Raw genomic sequence first — 17557 nt, forward strand, 5'->3', positions numbered from 1 at the left:
CATTTCTACATCAACTAATTCATGTTGTGATCCTCCAGGTCAGCTCGCATCCCCTGCACCTTTGAAAAGCGTGCTACACCACTGCACTCTGGGAGTTATTTCAGTCAGGACTGCAGCACTCTGCTAGCAGCAGTTATATTAAGTGGCTCAACTAAATTTCAGCATTATGCACTTTTAACTCCCCCTCAGTGCTTCCCATATTTAGGCACATGTCTGAATGTGCTTTAACACACAGACCTGAAAGCATCAGTCCTGCCTCCAGCGTGAATCACCTCTGGATGGAACATTGTGTAAAAGGACTATCGCTGGCCAGAACGCCCACGCTGCAAACAGCTAGCTGTGAGGTTTAACCGCGATCATCTGTTGCCTCTCTGAACTTGGAAAGAGCGACGTCCATGTTGCCCTGCTAGCGCTAAAGCCGGCAGCAGGAAGAGAGATGAACAGGTAAACAAATGAAACACAGCTAGCAGGAGATGTAAAGCTTCACTTTGCAACTTTAACCTTCTACTTTCACAGCGAAGGGCGCGAGCAATAAAAGTCAGTCATTGTTGTGGTCTCAAACCAGAAAGATTGAGGCGAGAAGGTCAGAGGTCGCACATTTTTTTTCTCTCTCCCCCAAACATGTGGATAATAGTGAATAAGTGAACTGAATGTAGACTAAGGTAACGTGAGCAACACAATGGTCAGTCTCAGGTGAAGAAAGTACATTTACGGCAAAAATGTTGCAATTTCCACATTAAACTTTCTAGAAAAAAAACAAGAACATTTCTGAGCTCCAAAATTTTAGTTTACTAGAAAAAGACTTTGAAATTTTCTTTTTTTACCCCAGAAAATTTCTGAGATCACTCTCAAAATGTCTCAGTTTTTGGGAAGAATTTTCCTCCTTCCTCCTTTTTTTTTCCTATCTGCGTTGGCTCTTAATACGCCGTCACACAAGTATCTGACCGTTCTGTGTTAGTTTTCTGTTTTTAAAGTCCAGTGAAAACATTGTTCAAATCAACACGTTCATTTCTGACCTAGAAACGTAAGACAGCTGCAAACGCAAAAAGGATACCGTCCAGAAACCGAGGCATGGAACCCTGCAGGCCGTTGGCGTCAAGCAGGATGTGAAAAACGGTGTTTGTGTTTTCGGCCGGGATCGTGGTTAGAACGCGCTTCACGCAAACACTGCAGGACAACGTGTTGAGGAATTACACACTGAAGTCATAGAACCTGGATCCATTTGTTTCAGTCATTTGAGATAAATTTCATCATTGATCTGTTTCACTCATAAATGATAAAATGACTCTCAGCGCAGTCCAACAGGAAAAGCTGCAGCAGCTGAGTTTCATGTATCTTTTATGGCTGGAATTTGCAACAACAACAAAAAAATATTCATGCTTTCACATTTTGTGGCCTTAAAAAAAATCACAGACTTGCATGTACTGTATTAGGGTCTTACACTGCAAAAGCCCTGAATCTTGAGTCATTTTGATCTGGTTTCTGATGCAAAACTCTCAGTAGACTTGAGCCAAGGCAAAACCAACGTGCAAGTAACTTCCCAGCAAGAAATATGCTTGTTTCATGTCAATAACTGAGTGATATGGATGAAAAAGTTGCTCCATAGGCAATTATTTCACACACAAGACGGGGAAAATGCCTTGTTCGAAGCCGGTTTCCATGGCTATGCATGTTCGTTATTTCTGGTCCCTGTGGGTTCAGACTGAATGAGCCTCCAGGTGAAAAGTTGCACTGCATTGCCTTAGTGGTGTCGAAGTAAAAGGGGGCCTGAAGACAAATGCTCATCATACTTTGTCTATTGTGAACTATTAAGCTTTGTGTTAGTTTGGTAGATGAATATATAACCTATATATATTTGTAACTTCGCTCTGATTCTGCTGGAAACAAAAAAGTCATTAGTTTTTGTTTTTTGTTATTTTGTGGGGTCGGTAATTTGTTTGTCTCTGCTCTGATTGTTCTGAAATTGGAAGCAGTGATTCATCATAAATTACTCAATTAAACGCCATATGTCTTAGAAACAAACAGATCAAATGAAGCAAACAGATAAAATGAGTTCTGACCGATTGCTTTCAGTGCTGACAGGCTCAGGCCTGCCATCTCTGTATTCTTCCCTGGAAATAAAAAGGTCATTTCAGAGGAGATGCTCCGTCCTTTCATCACAGCGCCTGGAGAAGCGCGCGCGCGTTCCTCTTTCTTCTTCGAATGAGAGGAGGGCGCGTGAGGAAAAGTGGAAGAAGAGCGAGTGAGAGTGCGATTGTGCATCTTTTCTATCTTTTGTTTTTTTCTTACAGTTTTTTTCACTGGTTTTTTTTAGTTTAACTTTGTTTAATTGTGTTTTTGGTTAGTTTTGTCAGGTTTTAGGGTTTGTTTGGTTGTTTTGGGTCTGGCCGTCAGGCGTGCCTTGCTGGCTGGTGTCTGAAGACGCCATGTTGGGTGTTGTTGGGTCTTTCTCCACGCTGACACGGAGAAATGGCATTAAAGTGGGTGCTGGTTCTCCGTGCAGCGTGAAGGACGTTTGTTTGGCGGTGGGAGAGATGACTGAGCACGGAGGAGGAAATGGAGCTGGAAGCTAGTGTCCTGGTTAAACGGCGTAGCAAAAGAAAAAACGTGGTGGCTGCTGTGCAGGCCAGCAAGCAAGTCAGTAAACTGGCTGTAGAGGGGAGGGAGGTGTCAGACAGCAGCGATGCAGAGAGTTGGTTCTCTGACACCAGTGAGGCCTCAGGGTCTCAAACGAGTAAAGAACTGAGATACCCAATAGAAACTTTTAGAACCTTTTTAAGACAAACAAAAGGGCTAAGAGGGATAAAACTTGAAAGTTATTTCCCAAATTTAAGAATTTTCCATTTTTCTGCAAGGCATCACATTAGACATAAAGAGGACTTGCCCACTGGCCTTGACGGACTCCCGGCTCTTCCTCAGGGACTCGTATGGAAGAAAGACGGTTTTAAATATCTCAGGATATATTTAGGCGGAAAGTATGTTGTGAAAAAAAAAAACTGTGAGGATGTAGAACAAAAAACTACAAAACAAGTTAGCAAAATGGAAGTGGCGACACGCAAAAAATGTCATACGGAGGCAGAGTGCTGGTCTTAAACAACCGAGTTGCTTCACAACTGTGGCACAAGCTTGCTGTTTTAGATCCACCATCTGGACTGCTTGTTAAGTCAGAGATGGTGGATTTCTTTTGGAACGGCCATCACTGGGTGCCACAGTCCATTTTGTTTTTATCTAGAGAGGAAGGGGGCCAGGATGGTGGCTGGTAGAACCGCTGTTTATTTAGAGTACAGTTTTTACAAAAGCATCTTACAGGATCTCCTGTATGGAAGGATGTGAGAGAGTGTTAAAGTTGGTTTTGTATTTATTGTTTTAATAAATGTGTTAATAATAATAATAATAATAATAAAAAAATCTTCTTCTTCGTGTTGCTCAGTTTCTCCTCGTGCTCCACTCTTTCTCTTTACTGCTCTGAAGGTTAGCTGGTGTCTGACGGGCCTCCAGATGAAAAAACAACAACAACAACAAACACAGAAGACGACGAAGAAGAAGAAAACCCGGGTGACATCAACTCGCTGTGCCGCGCGCGGCCTGGCGGTGCGCGTCCAATAAAGTCGGCCTTGCGTGCTAGTTAACGAGATGCTAACATTTAAGCACCTGAAAGCGAGTCTGAAAGATGACTGGAGTGTTTTTGCACCAGTCGTGAAGCATGACGGGAGACTTTCATGTTTCTTGACTCTCTCGGCTCATGTCTCCTTTCTGCTTCTGCTTTTAGCTCCTTGTTCTCTATTTCTGGCCACAAGTCCTATTTTTGTATCTGCTGTATTCCCCTAGGCTTCAGCTGCGCCATTGTTTTGTGGCCATTTTGGGAAACGTGATGATGTAGTTGGTTGTTGTGTGGCAGGCCGGTGTGTGCTCCAGATCTCCATTGAACCCGAACCAACAATGAGTGTCGGACACAAACAGGCTGAGCGCTGACTCGTCCCCGAAGCGGCCTATCCCACCACTGCGACAATAACCTCTCAAAAACACCATGCAGATTGAGAAACAAGCACAATACCAAACCACAAAACGTTCCTTGAATGTTTATTTTTGTAAAAACTCAGGATGTTTTCACACCTGATAGTCCTGTAGACTGGATTCAGTTTGGGGCCAAAATGGTAACATCTGTTACTTTTTCAGCTGGTGTGGTTCCCTTTCACACTGCATCGTCGCGTGAGCCAAACCCTTTGGAAAATCTGTTCCGCTCCTCGCCTGTGGGGGCGCTGCAGCAGGAACCACTGAAGGAAAGAAAAGGAAAACCTCTGAAGAAGACACTGAACTCCTTCACAAAATGTAAGCTTAAATGGAGTGGTGTCAAATTTTCTCTTTGTTTTTGGTTAAAAAAGAAAAAATAATAAAAATAAACCACAAGCTGCTCCTTCCACTATTGCGAGACTCGTGCGTTTTCGTCTGATTATATTTACCCAGAATGGTCTGCGCTGTTTCCTTCAGTTACTTCAACTGAACTAAGTTAGGTTTTTCAGCGGACCAGAGTTAGCTCACATCAGAGTAAAATTCACACGTCCCCGAGCGAACCAGACTTTCTGGACAAAGAGCTGCAGATTAGATCAGACTAAACAATTCACACTGGACTGGCGTGAAGCAGGCACATTGAACTCCAGCGCCAAGACATAAAGGCAACGGTTTTTTTTTTTAATATTTGACATTTTGCTACAAAAATAAATGTATGAAATCAAAAACTTTTATTTCCGTCATTTCTGCTACTTCTCAGTGCAGCCGGTTGAAACAATGCTGCGACGACTTCCTGAAGGCGGAGTTTAAAGAGACAGAGGCCCGATTTCAAGGCCTTAAATTACAAAGACCAATTTCTTTTAAGTGATATTTGACATGTATTGAATTTCTCTAAACAACTGAGGTTAGCATCAGTAGTGCTATATAACGGCACTATGTGCCTGAAAAACACATTACACTGTCCCTTTAAGACTTGAGGCAAGACATTTTGCACTTTGAAATCTTTTAGCCCACTTCCTGCTGTCAGACATGTTTTATTTAAGCCTTTCTAAAGGCCAAGCAGTAAGCGACTTCTTGTGCAGTGAATGGAAATAGTTTTTCACATGGGCCGATAGTTTTTCAGAGTCCTCACTTCACCCTCCGACGGAGCAAAAATGATAATGATGAAAAAGAAATTTCAGATCCACGTGTCCCGTTTGGTATTTCAGCTCGTTTACGTCAAAAAGACGGTAAATAAATAATCTCATTGAAACCTTAATCCAAGTTCTCTTTGGAAATCTTGACCTTTTTAGGCCGAGACACTGTCACATGTAAGACGTCCTGCATCAAACACCGAAGCTTTAATCTTTCTTGTCAGGATCCTTTTAATTTGAGAGTTAAAGTGAGCAGAGAGGCTCTGCTAATCTTCTATTTCAAAAGGAATTATAAATAGACCAAACTTATCGCAGACCCAGTGTGGAGCGGCTCCTTCTTCGAGCCGTGTTACATAAAACATAATGAATTCAGCATCAAGCAGAGAGGGAGAGCATGTGAGCAAAGGGTGGGAGGGGGGTTGGGGGGGCTGTTGTTACTCTGGGCACAGATACAAAAACCAACAGCTTTATATTGGTTTAGTAACGTATCAATAAACACACATGACTTGATTCGAGATATTTAACCAATGGATTTATTTAAATAAGCACGATTTTAAGGCATAAACTGTTTTTTGAGGTGAAGTATGAAAGCGCCATCTACTGGTAGGCGTTGAAGCTGCTCATTTCTCAACAGACAATTCACAAACTTGAGTTTGCAGAGCCGATGCTGCTTGCAACCATCCTTGGCCGTGCTTATTTTCTGAGGTCCATCTCTAGCTGATCAGTTTTGCTTTTAGGCTTGGACTTTGACTGGGCCATTCCAACAGATGTAACATGCTTTGGCGCTTTGTCGCAGCTCCGGCGACATGTTTGGTTGAAATCCAGCAGGGAGGTGAACCGTTTCCCTTTTCCTGTCTTTTACAGCCTAATGTAGGTTTTCATTGTGGATCAGGGTTTATTTAGCTGCATCCGTCTCTCCAGGGTATCCGCAGGTTTCAGCGAGTCACATTTAAAACGTTCAAAGACCTTTTTTTAATGGCGCCATGAATTCAATTTAAGATGGAAAGTAGTATAAATGGAGGGTCTGCTTGTGGAGACCTGCTGCATTACAATAAAGCAACCCTTTGTGCCTGTTGTAGAAGCAAAAATCCCACCAGTAACAAAGGGAATATGAGCAACTAGTTGCCGGTGACCTCAGTCGCCTCGAGTCACAGACAGATGCTGCGAAGTTGTGTTCAACTCAAACCTTTGCCTGACAGAAAATCTCCTGTAAGACAAAAAAAAAAACTACATTAAAGTGGTTTAGGCATGGAAGGCGTTTTTTTTTTTTTTTTTTTTTTTTTTAAAAAACAGAATTTAAGACATTTTAAGGTCTTAATTTTCAGATACACAACTTTGAGTGTCTGAGAGCTGCTTTCCATCAGCTCTGGACATCCGCTGCATGATGCTGCCACCACTATGTCTCACAGTTGACTCTGGAGACTGAGGTTCTTGTTGCCTCTTTCTCATAAAGGCTGGCGTAAAACACGCAGCAACTTTAAGATTTTTATTGAGAACAATCTTTGAAAAACATGTCTGGTTTTGCATACTTGCGTCCCGATGCACACAGCTCTATCACATCGAATCCCAATTACATACAAGATGCAGTGTTCCACAAGTAGTCACTACGTATCCACTCGCCGTTCTGAACAATTGTATTTATTCATTTTGTGTCATCATGGCGACCACACGTCAGGTCCAATAAAAAAAGCTTTCTAAAGCGTCAGGACTTCCCAGGCTCCGTCTGGCTGTCCGTCGCCTCACAGGAAGTCTGCTGTTCCTGGACCATCAGCATGATGCGTTGGGAAACCCTTTTGACGTCGCTGTGCGTGTCGGGATGCGCGTCCAACGCTCTCAGAAGCTCCATCAGGCCCTCCTTAGTCAGCATCTGGATGTAATACGAAGCTGCACCGTTTGAAAAAAGACAAAGAATTTTCAGAGAAGAGCTCCTGAAAATACTCAACGTCGCTCGAGATTTAGGTGCCAAAAAACGCTCACTGGCCTCATCTTTAGGCCTCGTTTTTCTTACCGTTTTGTCTGCAGACGAGATGAATCGCCCACACCGCCCACAGCTGGACCCCCGGGGGCTGGCAAGTCTGGAGCAGAGGGCAAAATGGACGGAAGGACCTGAAAGCAGGAAGACAATCATTACAATTTGATTTAACACGTTAGACTCAGGCTTCTTCATTTGGACCAGATGTTCACTTTCTGTGTTTCTAACATTCAGCTGTTCAGGAATTGAACTCTAAAAGGTTTTCAGCTGCAGGTGCTGGTGGTAACACTCTGGCTGCTACTCACCCGTAGGAACAATAAACGTGCATTTGTGCTTCAAGAGAGATGTATTTTTTTGACGCGCAGCATAAAGTGCGAAGCGTTTCATAAGAGCAGTGGATGAAAAAAACGAGCTAAGGGCATCTCATAAAGGCCTATGCAACATGAAAAGTGCTTTGCAAAAGGATTCATTGCTTTGTCATATTACACCCACAACCTTCAAAGTGTTTTAATGGGATTTTATGCAACAGTTGGAAGAGTAGTAGTGCGAAAATCTGAATTGAAATGAAAACGATCCCTGGGTTTCAGAGGCTTTACAACAAAAACTCCACGAAAAGCAAACATGCAGCCCTCAATGCGTTTCAACGGCCAAGTTGAAGTCCAGTCCTAAATCCTGGGCAAAACTTGAAAATTAAAAGTTGAACGATGTTTCCACCCAATCTGGCTAAGTGTAGTTTATTTTGTAAAGAGAAATGGTTGAAAATTTGTCTCCAGATTTCTAAACCTTGCACAGAAATGAACCGAAGGACGTAAAAATGCAGTTTGTAACTTTGCTAAAACTATATTTGTTTTCATAGCTGTTGAAACTGTTACTATGTCGGGACAGTTGAGCTTCTCTGCCTTCTCCCAATTCTAACCAACCAGCGCTGTCAATCACAATCTCATGTGGCGCTGCTCATCGGCCCTCTCTTGCTCTGCTACACTGCAGCTAGCATATCATGTCATGTCACGTCAATGATCACTCCAGATAGCCTGGCCACCATTGGCCACCTCCTTTCGGCTCCGACCTACAGCCTCACCTGTAAGACACCATCTCCTGCTCCAGATGAGGCCATGTCAGTATTGACTCATGCTGCGGGGAAACGAAAGGAGACGCTGAAAGAAACTGTCTTGACGAACAGACCCGTCTTCTGTGACCGGGACACACACCAGTTGCTCCAGGACGGTGCTCCGTAGCTCGTGGTCCAGGGTCCAGGCCCCTGCTCTGGAGGCCAGCTGCGCCAGAATCCCTCCTGCGAAGTAGCGCACCCCCACCACCATCTGGGGGCCCTGCAGGAGGCTGAGGATGTGCTCCAGCAGGTCTTCATCCATCAGGTCAGACTGGAGCTCCTCCACCTCCGCTACGTTGTTCTTAGCAAAACAAGAGGAATGCATGCTCTCGTTTTATGAAACCGAACTGCGCCGCGGATGTTGTTAAAAGAACTGCAACAGAGTGTTTGTTCGTTTCAAATGACGTAATACTGGGTTGCTCACAGCGAGGCCCAGGGGCCACTTGGGGCCCTTCAAAGGACTGTGGGAGTCCCACAACTACAGTTTAAGAACGATGGAAAGTCTGGCTTCCTAGGTAGTAGATTAGTTTTGAATTTGGGCAACAGTGTGCTTACATTTTTATTGTGATTTCTGTCATTCACACGCTCCATACCCACCAAAAGGCCGAGAACTTTCTGTTGAATAGTAGTTTCGCTGTAGTAGGACTGCAATGCAGAACAAACAAACGAGAAAAAAAAAACACACAGGAGAAAGGTTAAAGTCGGCGCTTTTAAAACTGCGTTTCCAAACGAGTTACTTTTTGCTCGTTCACCTCCAGAACCTCCTTGTAGAGCTCCAAGCCCTGACACTCGATGAAGTTGCGGGCGGCTGCGGGCGTCTCGTCGGTCAGGTTCCACAGAGCGCTCAGGGCAAACTTCAGAGTGGGGTCCACCACTCCCAGCATGGCTTTCTGCTGCACGACAGTCAGCAGCTGCTGTTAAGACAGACAATAAAAAAAATAATAAAAAAAATAATCGAACTAAACAAATTGAAACAATCAACAAAGAAAATATTCTCCTTTTGTTGTAAGGCTTGAAGGTGAAATGGCAACAAACCTTCATAAATGAGACGTCGTTGCTGAGCAGTGCTGTCTCCTCTATGGAAATCTGCACATGAAAGCAAAAAGAAAAAAAACAAAAAGAGCTATGATTGATTTTCATTGTGTTTTAAAAGTTCTACTAAATGTAAAACTTGACCATTTAAAAAAAAAAGCTCCATCAATCAGCCATGGATTGGATTTAACTGGGGCTCTAAAGCGGCCCGTGGAAAAAGCTCAGAGAGTGAAGGACCTTCGCCACCAGGATAGAGACGACGGCCACCGCCACCCGCTCCAGGGTCGGCTCCTCGTGGTTGCTCAGCCACTTGATCACCAACACGGCCGCCGAATACCTGAGTGGTGAACACAGCATGGTAGAGGGTTTCATTTCATTTCAAAGTGCAAAGCAGCTCCACAGAAAGTCAACTTCAGGAAAACACATCACAACACAGTGGAAAAGTATTTAATCTCCTCATTCATTTTATTATTTATTTTATTTTATTTTTTTACACTATTAGATCAAACAAATTTTTTTTCAGATAAAGATAACAAGATTGGATGCAATATGTGTTTTTAAACTATGATTGAATTTATGAAGGGTAAAAGTTTACCTAAACCAACTTGGCCTCATCTGAAAAATAAAAACCAACTAAATTGAATAAGTTTTTGTCCCGCCCAAATGTTTGCAGCAACCAGCCCACTCTGAAGCAACGTTAGAGAATAAAATCCATACATCAAGTCATGCTATGGCATACATCACAGTCAGATTTATGTCAAGTCTTTGACTAGACCACTGTACAAGTTGGAATACAGCTGCACTTTATTTTGTTTTTTTCTCAGTGCATTTGAACTTAAGATTATAAACTGATGACTTTTTTTTTTTTTTTTTGCATAATCTTCTGGAAGAGAACAGTGTAGCAGACCCCCCAAAGGAAAGAATTGTAAATATCCCTAACCTGTCAAAAGGAACATTCTGCAGCAGGTAATCATTGCAGAGAGCCATCAGACAGTTGCTCTGCACCTGGAAGAATGGAAGGATGAAACACAAAGTATGAAAATCCAGTCCAAAACAGAGCAGCCTAAAGTTACAACAACCACAAAACAGTAAAGCAGCATCACTTCCACATATTTCCACTCACGCAAGAGTTTGGTAAAAAATAGTGTTTACTCTGCGTAAAGTAAACCACGGCGCTAGACGTTTACGTCGGTTAGATCTCAGTGTTTGACTCGACCTGCTGGATGTCCGGGAAGGTCGCCATGGCGTGCAGCAGCTGGGTTACCATGGAGCTCATCAGCCTGACAGGCATAACCTCTGCCAGGTCCCGGGTGGTCAGGTTGAACACGCAGGCCGTGGCCAACAGGTGGACATGCGGGGACTCTGGGTGGCTCTGCATGGCCTCCACCACCAACTGAAGGGAAATGAATAAATAAATAAGAAGGCATCCATCTCTGCAGCTGTTATTGCTGGGAAACTGTCTGGAACAACCGGAGGCCAGGAATTAGCGTGTAACCTTCCAGAAGCAAAGAGCTGCTCACCGGGCCAGCTGTAGAAGCTGGACTGTACCACTTATCCCAGCACCTCCTCACTGCTATGCTCGGTAATTAGAGCATCAGGGTCCCTCGGCGCTGAGCAAATATTCAGACCGACATGGCTTCCAGAAGTGTTAGAAAAAGAAAAAGGAAACAAAAAAACCCCCCAAAAAAACAAAGTGTAATTTGGGTGCTTTTCCACCGAAAAACTGACTCAACTTTCGGTTGTGGAGTGTCGTGTTTTTCCACATTTTAATTGTAATGCCACGTGTTAGAAGCTGCTTCTTCTGCACAAAAACAAAAAGAAATCTTCTGAGATTCCAAAGTGCAACATAAAGCACAGAACCTCGTCTCTCTATTCTCGACAACAAGGAGGGGGTGCTAACTCCACATCGACTGCACATGGACAAAAACGAACTGCAAACTGACAGATACGTTTGACTTTTGGCCTGGTGCTTGTGTAACGCTGAATTTGGGAATCCAAGTCTAACCAAAGACACACAACTGTTGTGCTTGATGCTCCTGACTGTGTCTATTATTACAATTCAAACACCAGCAGAATTGGCCAAGTACTGCGAATCACGACTGATTTAATCGGATACGAACCAACACAAAAACAACATAAACATTTTATCGTATTTTATCGCTGCATGTGGCAGGTACAGAGAATTTGAAAGTCACGCCTCCAGAAGAACTCGGCTTTATTAAGACATTTTGTTCATCCTGCTTGTCTGAAGCTCTCTCGTAGCTTCTACACTTTATTTGTAAATGCATTGTAGCTGTTTGGTTGCATATCTCCAAACCTTCACCTGTTCCACACAGAATTAATAGAAGGTCAAGATCCGCCTTATCATTTCATTAGATATTCGTTTCTCAATTCTCAATTTTTGGCCTGCCAAACATGAAGATGTGGTCTGTGAACTGTTTCAAGATCTTGGAAGGTTGCTAGTCCTTTAGGTCGCATAAAAAAAAAAAATATATATATATATATTTTTATCTGAACTTATGAAATGTTAATGGTAATTAAGGAATATTTCAGAATTTTGAGGTTCTTTCAAAAAGTTATAACCAGTTAGTTGAATCGATGTAGCTTTATTCTTATGTAATCAGAAATGTATCTCCTGTTACACACCAATGTAAAATATTATAATTTAAGATCAACAACAAAAGTTATGTACCTGATAAATGTTATAAATTAAACTGATAAGAATATTTAATACATGCAGATAATTAGCTGGCCTCATCACCACACCTACGGGAATAATTGCTGTTTTCTACGTAAATACTCATCATCTGCAGATTCGCTTGGATTGGAGACAAAAGCTGCAACATTTGTCTCCATTCTCAGCTGCTGTAGTTCCCTTTCATACTGCTCTGTCAAACGAATCAAACACTTTGAAAAACCAGCTTCCCCTCCTCACCTGTGTTGGCGCTGCAACAAGAATCACTGAAGGAAACGACACCAAAACCTGTGAAGAAGACACTGAGCGCTACTTCCTTCTTGACAAAATGTAGACAAAAATGGCGTGGCCTCAGATTTTAGCGGTTGTAGAATTTTGCTTTCATCTTCTGTAAAAGACCAAGAGCCATTTCTCCCACGAACGCTAGATTTGCACGTTTGTTTTTGTTGTTTTTATACAGAATGCCTTGGAATTCAGTTCCCGCTTTTGGAGTGGCCTCCGGTCTGCTTGACTTTCACATATGCATTTGAACCGCATCAGAGCTTTAGAGCTCCTAAAAACCCAGGTCTGGGGTTTTATCTAGACCAGCGTTTGCTTTCATGGGTCTGCATCAGAGTTTGATTGAGCATTCACAACCTCCCCAAAACCAACCCAACTGTTGTCAAACGACGTCCAACAAAGTAAAGTTGGATCCCTAACACCTCTCAGACAATTGGCTGCGGCCTTCAGAACCAAATAATCTAGATTTATATTAAAGAGTAGGATAACACCTGGTCATAGCCTTTGATTGGATCCTTCTTTTAAAAATGTTTGCGCTATCCCCTTAGCTTTGAATTTTCCCTGAAAAATGCCCGTAGATGACTTTTGTAGATAACCACGTCATATTGAATAAAATGTAATAAAACACTGCTGAAGTTAAGAATGAAACAGTGAGTGAAGTGACAAGGCCGCCGAACCTTCAGCATGTCTGGCTGCGGTTTGTCAGTGTCGGTAGTCAGACGGTAGAGATGGATGAGGGCCTCTTTTACGAAACACTCCCTCTCTCTGTACCTTCGGAGTGCCTCGCAGAGCTGCTTCTCATTAGCCTCTCCAGTTACCTGAGCACACACAGCAGATCGGCAGAGAGTCCGCAAACACAATGGTCATATTCAGAGAGTACACAGAGCCTCGGGTCCAAAGTAAACCAGAGGCTCATGCATGAATCAATCTTCTCCAAACGGAAGCTTTGGATTTTTCGGATTGCTCTAAAACCGGGGTTTTTCAAAGTATGTCTGAGAAGAAATCAGAAATGAAGTTGGCTTAGTGTTTTCAATTACTTGTCCCCATGTATCTATGTCCCCCATGTCATGGTGGAAAGTACGCCCCACACTTTGAAAAGCCCTGCTCTAAAACCGATTGCTTGATACCAGAAACAGCTGCTTACTTTTAGGTTTTCGTGTGAAGATAGAACAGGAGAGGAACTAAGTCCAGTGGCAAGCAGACCGAGAAAGACGAGGCCGCTCCTGGACTCCACAAAGCCTCCGAGCGCCGAGTCATTGATCGTTTTCCTTCCTGAAATGTCTAAAGAGACGAGCGACGGGAGAATCTGAGGACCCGCTTCCAGAAGTTGCCTCACTGTCTCGTCCCCATCGACCCTACTTTCGCTGTCGTCATTGGTAAAGTGGTTGTTCGAGAAGTCCAGATGCCTCAGAGCATGAAGCTGGGCGAAGATATAGAGCAACCTGACAGGAGACATGTGAAGTCGGCTCAGCCGGTGGGCAATGAGGGATCTCAGTGTGTTTTTACATTTAAGGAGCGCATTCACATCAGACACGGAACTACAGGAGATATCCAAAGTCTCCAGCCGGGGGAGAGAACAAATATCCTCAAGGATATCATCCGTTAGATCTGTGTCGACGAGGTGGATCGTCTTGAGGCCCTGCAGGAAGCTAAAGCCAACGCGCACCCCGCCGTCCTCTTCTGGAGACCCCAAGTTCAGACTCAAACCATTGAGGGCCAACACCTGCAGACTAGTGCTGCAGTCTGGGTTGGAGGCCAGGCCCGAGATGACATCAGCCCCTGTTAGACCCCCGGGCACCCAGGAGGCGTCTAGCTCCAGGAGCCGGTGAGGGCAGAGGGCCAGGCGGAAAGCCTTGGCGGACACCTTACAGTGGCGGATGGAGGCGCTGCGCAGGCGGAGCTTCTCGCTGTTTCGGAAAATCCCAACAGTTGTGTCATTCAGCATTCCTGGAGGAGAGAGGAGCAGAAAGGCAGACATTGTAGGAAAAAGAAGCCTCAGTTTAGTCTTCCATAATGTTTGTGCAGCGAATGTTTCCAACAACTTCAGTCTGGAATTCCTCGACCTGCTGGTGGGTGAAAAACCACAGGAGTCTGATTAGCTTTTCTCTCTCTCTCTTTTTTTTAACAAGGCTAATTCTTCCGCAAAGGAGGAAGATTCAACCTCAGGTCAATTCCTGAACTAATGATTGCTTTTCCTAAATTCACAAAGAAACCGCTCTGCCTTGGCAGCTGCTTCCCTCGTTTCCTGGACTTGATGGGGTTAGTTAGTTTTTAAAGCTCCCCTTCATACCTCTGGTTGTCATCTTTTGCAGCAGTTGGTCAGACAGTTCCTGTGGGAGCAGTGGGGCCCAGATGAGGCTCATTGAACCGTCTGCTCTCTTCCTGCACAAAGCATCTAATCTGCTGCACACCTGAGCCAAGCAGAGCTCACACAGCGTCTGGGGGCCCTCGCCATCCTGCAGCACACATCGAAAAGTAATCAGATGACGCATCCTGCTGGATAAACAACGAAATTATGTGAAAAATCCAAGAAGCAAAGTAGATTCTGCTGTCAACGCTGTCTTGTTATGTACGCTGATGGTGTGTGAGACGTCTTTAGCGTACCTCCTGTATTGCACAGTATGTGTGTAACAAGATGAAAATTCACAGCGTTTACTTAAAGTTAGGAAAATCAGTCAGAGCTGCAAGATGTTGAATAAGTGCTTTGCTTTTTTTAAATGACAGTTTAATAGATAGAAGTTGTCGTACCATCACTGAAATTGGTTCTAGAGTGAACAAATAGTCCAAGAGGGGCCACAAAAAATACAAAAGCAATAGTTTGTTGTCGTCTTGGACTGTGAATAGCAGAGTGGCTGTGAAAGATTATACCACACCAGCATGAATGGCTTTTAGTCCAGACTTTGAATTTAACTGATTCAAAGAAAAAGTGGAGGAACGAGGGGTAGGGTTGTTTTTTCTTTTCAAGGTGTCGAAAGAGAAATATCTCTGATACATAAACTATTGGTAGATAATCGGTTACCAGCCATAACAACAACATTAATATTAGATGTCAATATCATCTCAAATGTTCATGTCAGTGCATCCCTATCCTGGATGAACGGCCGGTATGCTCTCGACATTTCCGTGCCTAAACTTAACCCTAATCATCAGTCAAAAAAGCTCAGAAGTTATTATATTGATCAGACGTCGACATTCTTCTTAAACTTCTCGACTTCACTGAGCGAACCTGTGGACGCCGTCCACAAATTGTCAGTGAAGTTTCAACCTTGACGTCCTTGCAGCAACAAATATGCCAAATGGGGTATCTATCTATCTATCTATCTATCTATCTATCTATCTATCTATCTATCTATCTATCTATCTATCTATCTATCTATCTATCTATCTATCTATCTATCTATCTATCTATCATTTCAATTGACTTCTATATAAATCCTTATTTGCCTATAAAGTGCATTGAGGTTATATCTGCTGCAATTTGAGGCTACAAACTGACCTCATTTGAGCTGTCTGCAGGTGGACAGGGTTTTATTATGAAACACGTATAAATCAGCCATGACAGTCTCTCCCCCCCGGGTCTCCCGCTCAGGGCTCAGTGACAGAGGATCTCTGACGCCGCAGGAGGCTAATTTTATCCGCGGCAGAAACAAACAAATCCCGTCTGAACCACCTAATCTCCGGCAAAGCGGTCCTCCCTCCCGCTGCACGCTCCGCGACGACCAGGCGCTTGTCACCTTGACAACGAGCGCACGCACACATTAAACGGTCGGCGGCATTTGTCGTAACTCTGGCTGTCAAACTCACCATTCTCGGATAGTCAAAAAAAAAAAAAAAGAAAAAAAAAAGAAAAAGTAAAGTCGTCAGAAGAATGCGAACAGCTCACAAGTAACAGAAGCGTTTTCGAAACAATTATTGTTAAGCGTACACCGCAACTTGCTGACGAGAGGTAAAAATAAACATAACAGTGATAGAAATCCTCCCTCCGTTTTGATTCAAGTCGCCGCTGTGTCCGCTGTCACTTTCGCTGCGTCCGATTGGCCAGCCTGAAAAACGTCACCAGCTGCCCGTTTGAAGACGCCGCTTCATGACGACACGGCAGCGCCAGCCAGCCTGCTCCGTCTTCATTTAAAGACACAGGCATTATTTTTGCTTGACAATACAGACAGCTAAAAAAATAAAATGAAGAAATAGGAAAAACAGGAGCAACAACAGAAACGCCACTGCCTGTAAAACAATAATACACAATGTTCTTTAATATCTGTCCGTAGTTACGTGTTTGCTTGTTTTCAGAAGTTAAAACTTTATTTTCCTGCTCATTTTCCACAAAGATTGAACAAAGCACGAGCACATGTTTTAAATGTCACTGCCTTGCTGATTCAACTGGTCCAACTATCCATTCAGCATGTCAAAGTTCTGCATCCATCATCCAGACATGATGGATGCATCATGTCTGCAGGTGTGTGCTCAACGAACTGTGTGTTAAAAAGTACTAAAACATACAGAATACCAGAACTTGAAGATTGAATTTAGACACTACTTTTCATGCAATTTTTCTACTCTGCATTAGCTTGTTCATGTAGAGTGATTTACAGACTCTTATTTATTCTTTCTTGATGCCAAAGGAGTACAACGAATATGAGTGAGTAAAGGCATGTGTGCATAAAAGTTTGAGAAAGCCCAAAACTGCATTTAAATTAACATTTGTACTATGCAGATAATTTTCAGGTTGGACCAGTTTATACATTCAACCAATTCTTTAAAAAAAAGGAACACACAAATGTAAAAATTCCCTTTATTTCCATCACAAATGAATTCCCCCACTGACAGATAATTTTCCTTCTCTTGTTCTGCTTGTTGCAACCCCTGAATCCTGCCACCCTGGGCAGGATGCCATGTCACCCACAGAGCACCGTTATATTCAGACTCTATTTGTAAATTTTGTTGGAAACCATCATTTTCCTTTAACTTGACAGCAATTTACATACAGGGTTGACTTACATTCCATGTGTTTATTCATGAGATTACAAGACATGAGAAAATCAAACTATGCAGAGTATCAGGCAGCAAATACATGCCAGATTGGGTTTGCTGCCTTACATTCATTACTAGAATGTGATCTGCAACATTTTAAAGAGGTGACTAATAGTTACATATTTGGGAATTACAGTTTTATCAGCTTAAAAAGTTGACTTTATAATATAAGTTCAGTCTTTTTAGGGGGGAATTATTATGTACAATCAACTTTTTAGAGCTTTACGTACTTTCGTACATGTTTGAGAAATCCTTCAATCTCACATGGCAACGATTGAGCTGTGCAGAACGTCTGGGTG

At 43.1% G+C, this 17557-nt stretch overlaps 1 protein-coding gene across 3 annotated transcripts; it reads right to left on the reverse strand.

The window, feature by feature from the left end:
• Positions 1–6613: 6613 nt before the first annotated feature.
• On the reverse strand, positions 6614–16267 carry LOC129362324 (protein zyg-11 homolog). 3 transcript variants are annotated; one of them, XM_055033792.1, is made up of 14 exons: positions 16032–16267; positions 14518–14683; positions 13372–14174; positions 12905–13045; positions 10470–10646; positions 10194–10258; positions 9491–9590; positions 9257–9307; positions 8974–9132; positions 8819–8866; positions 8322–8522; positions 8192–8244; positions 7150–7247; positions 6614–7025 (listed from the first exon to the last, which is right to left on the reverse strand). In XM_055033792.1, exons 1-14 carry the CDS (start codon positions 16032–16034, stop codon positions 6844–6846), a joined length of 2247 nt encoding a protein of 748 aa, XP_054889767.1. In that variant the 5' UTR covers positions 16035–16267; the 3' UTR covers positions 6614–6843. The 3 variants fall into 3 exon arrangements, with proteins under 3 accessions (XP_054889767.1, XP_054889766.1, XP_054889765.1); XM_055033791.1 differs by having other exon boundaries at positions 8974–9135; positions 16032–16266; XM_055033790.1 differs by lacking the exon at positions 16032–16267 and having other exon boundaries at positions 8974–9135; positions 14518–14719.
• Positions 16268–17557: the final 1290 nt, after the last annotated feature.

This window comes from Poeciliopsis prolifica, unplaced genomic scaffold (genome assembly GCF_027474105.1).
Source record: "Poeciliopsis prolifica strain line A6 unplaced genomic scaffold, Auburn_PproV2 SCAFFOLD008, whole genome shotgun sequence".
Taxonomy (NCBI): Eukaryota; Metazoa; Chordata; class Actinopteri; order Cyprinodontiformes; family Poeciliidae; genus Poeciliopsis; species Poeciliopsis prolifica.

Bases quoted from the DNA above. Each gene is read 5' to 3' on its own strand.
- LOC129362324 (XM_055033790.1), bottom strand. From the start codon at position 14,719: ATGCGTCATCTGATTACTTTTCGATGTGTGCTGCAGGATGGCGAGGGC. The intron at 9,591-10,193 runs GTTAGGGATATT...TTCACCACTCAG, and splicing joins CAGAATGTTCCTTTTGACAG to GTATTCGGCGGCCGTGTTGG. The intron at 8,867-8,973 runs GTGAACGAGCAA...TCTGCATTGCAG, and splicing joins TCTACAAGGAGGTTCTGGAG to TCCTACTACAGCGAAACTAC.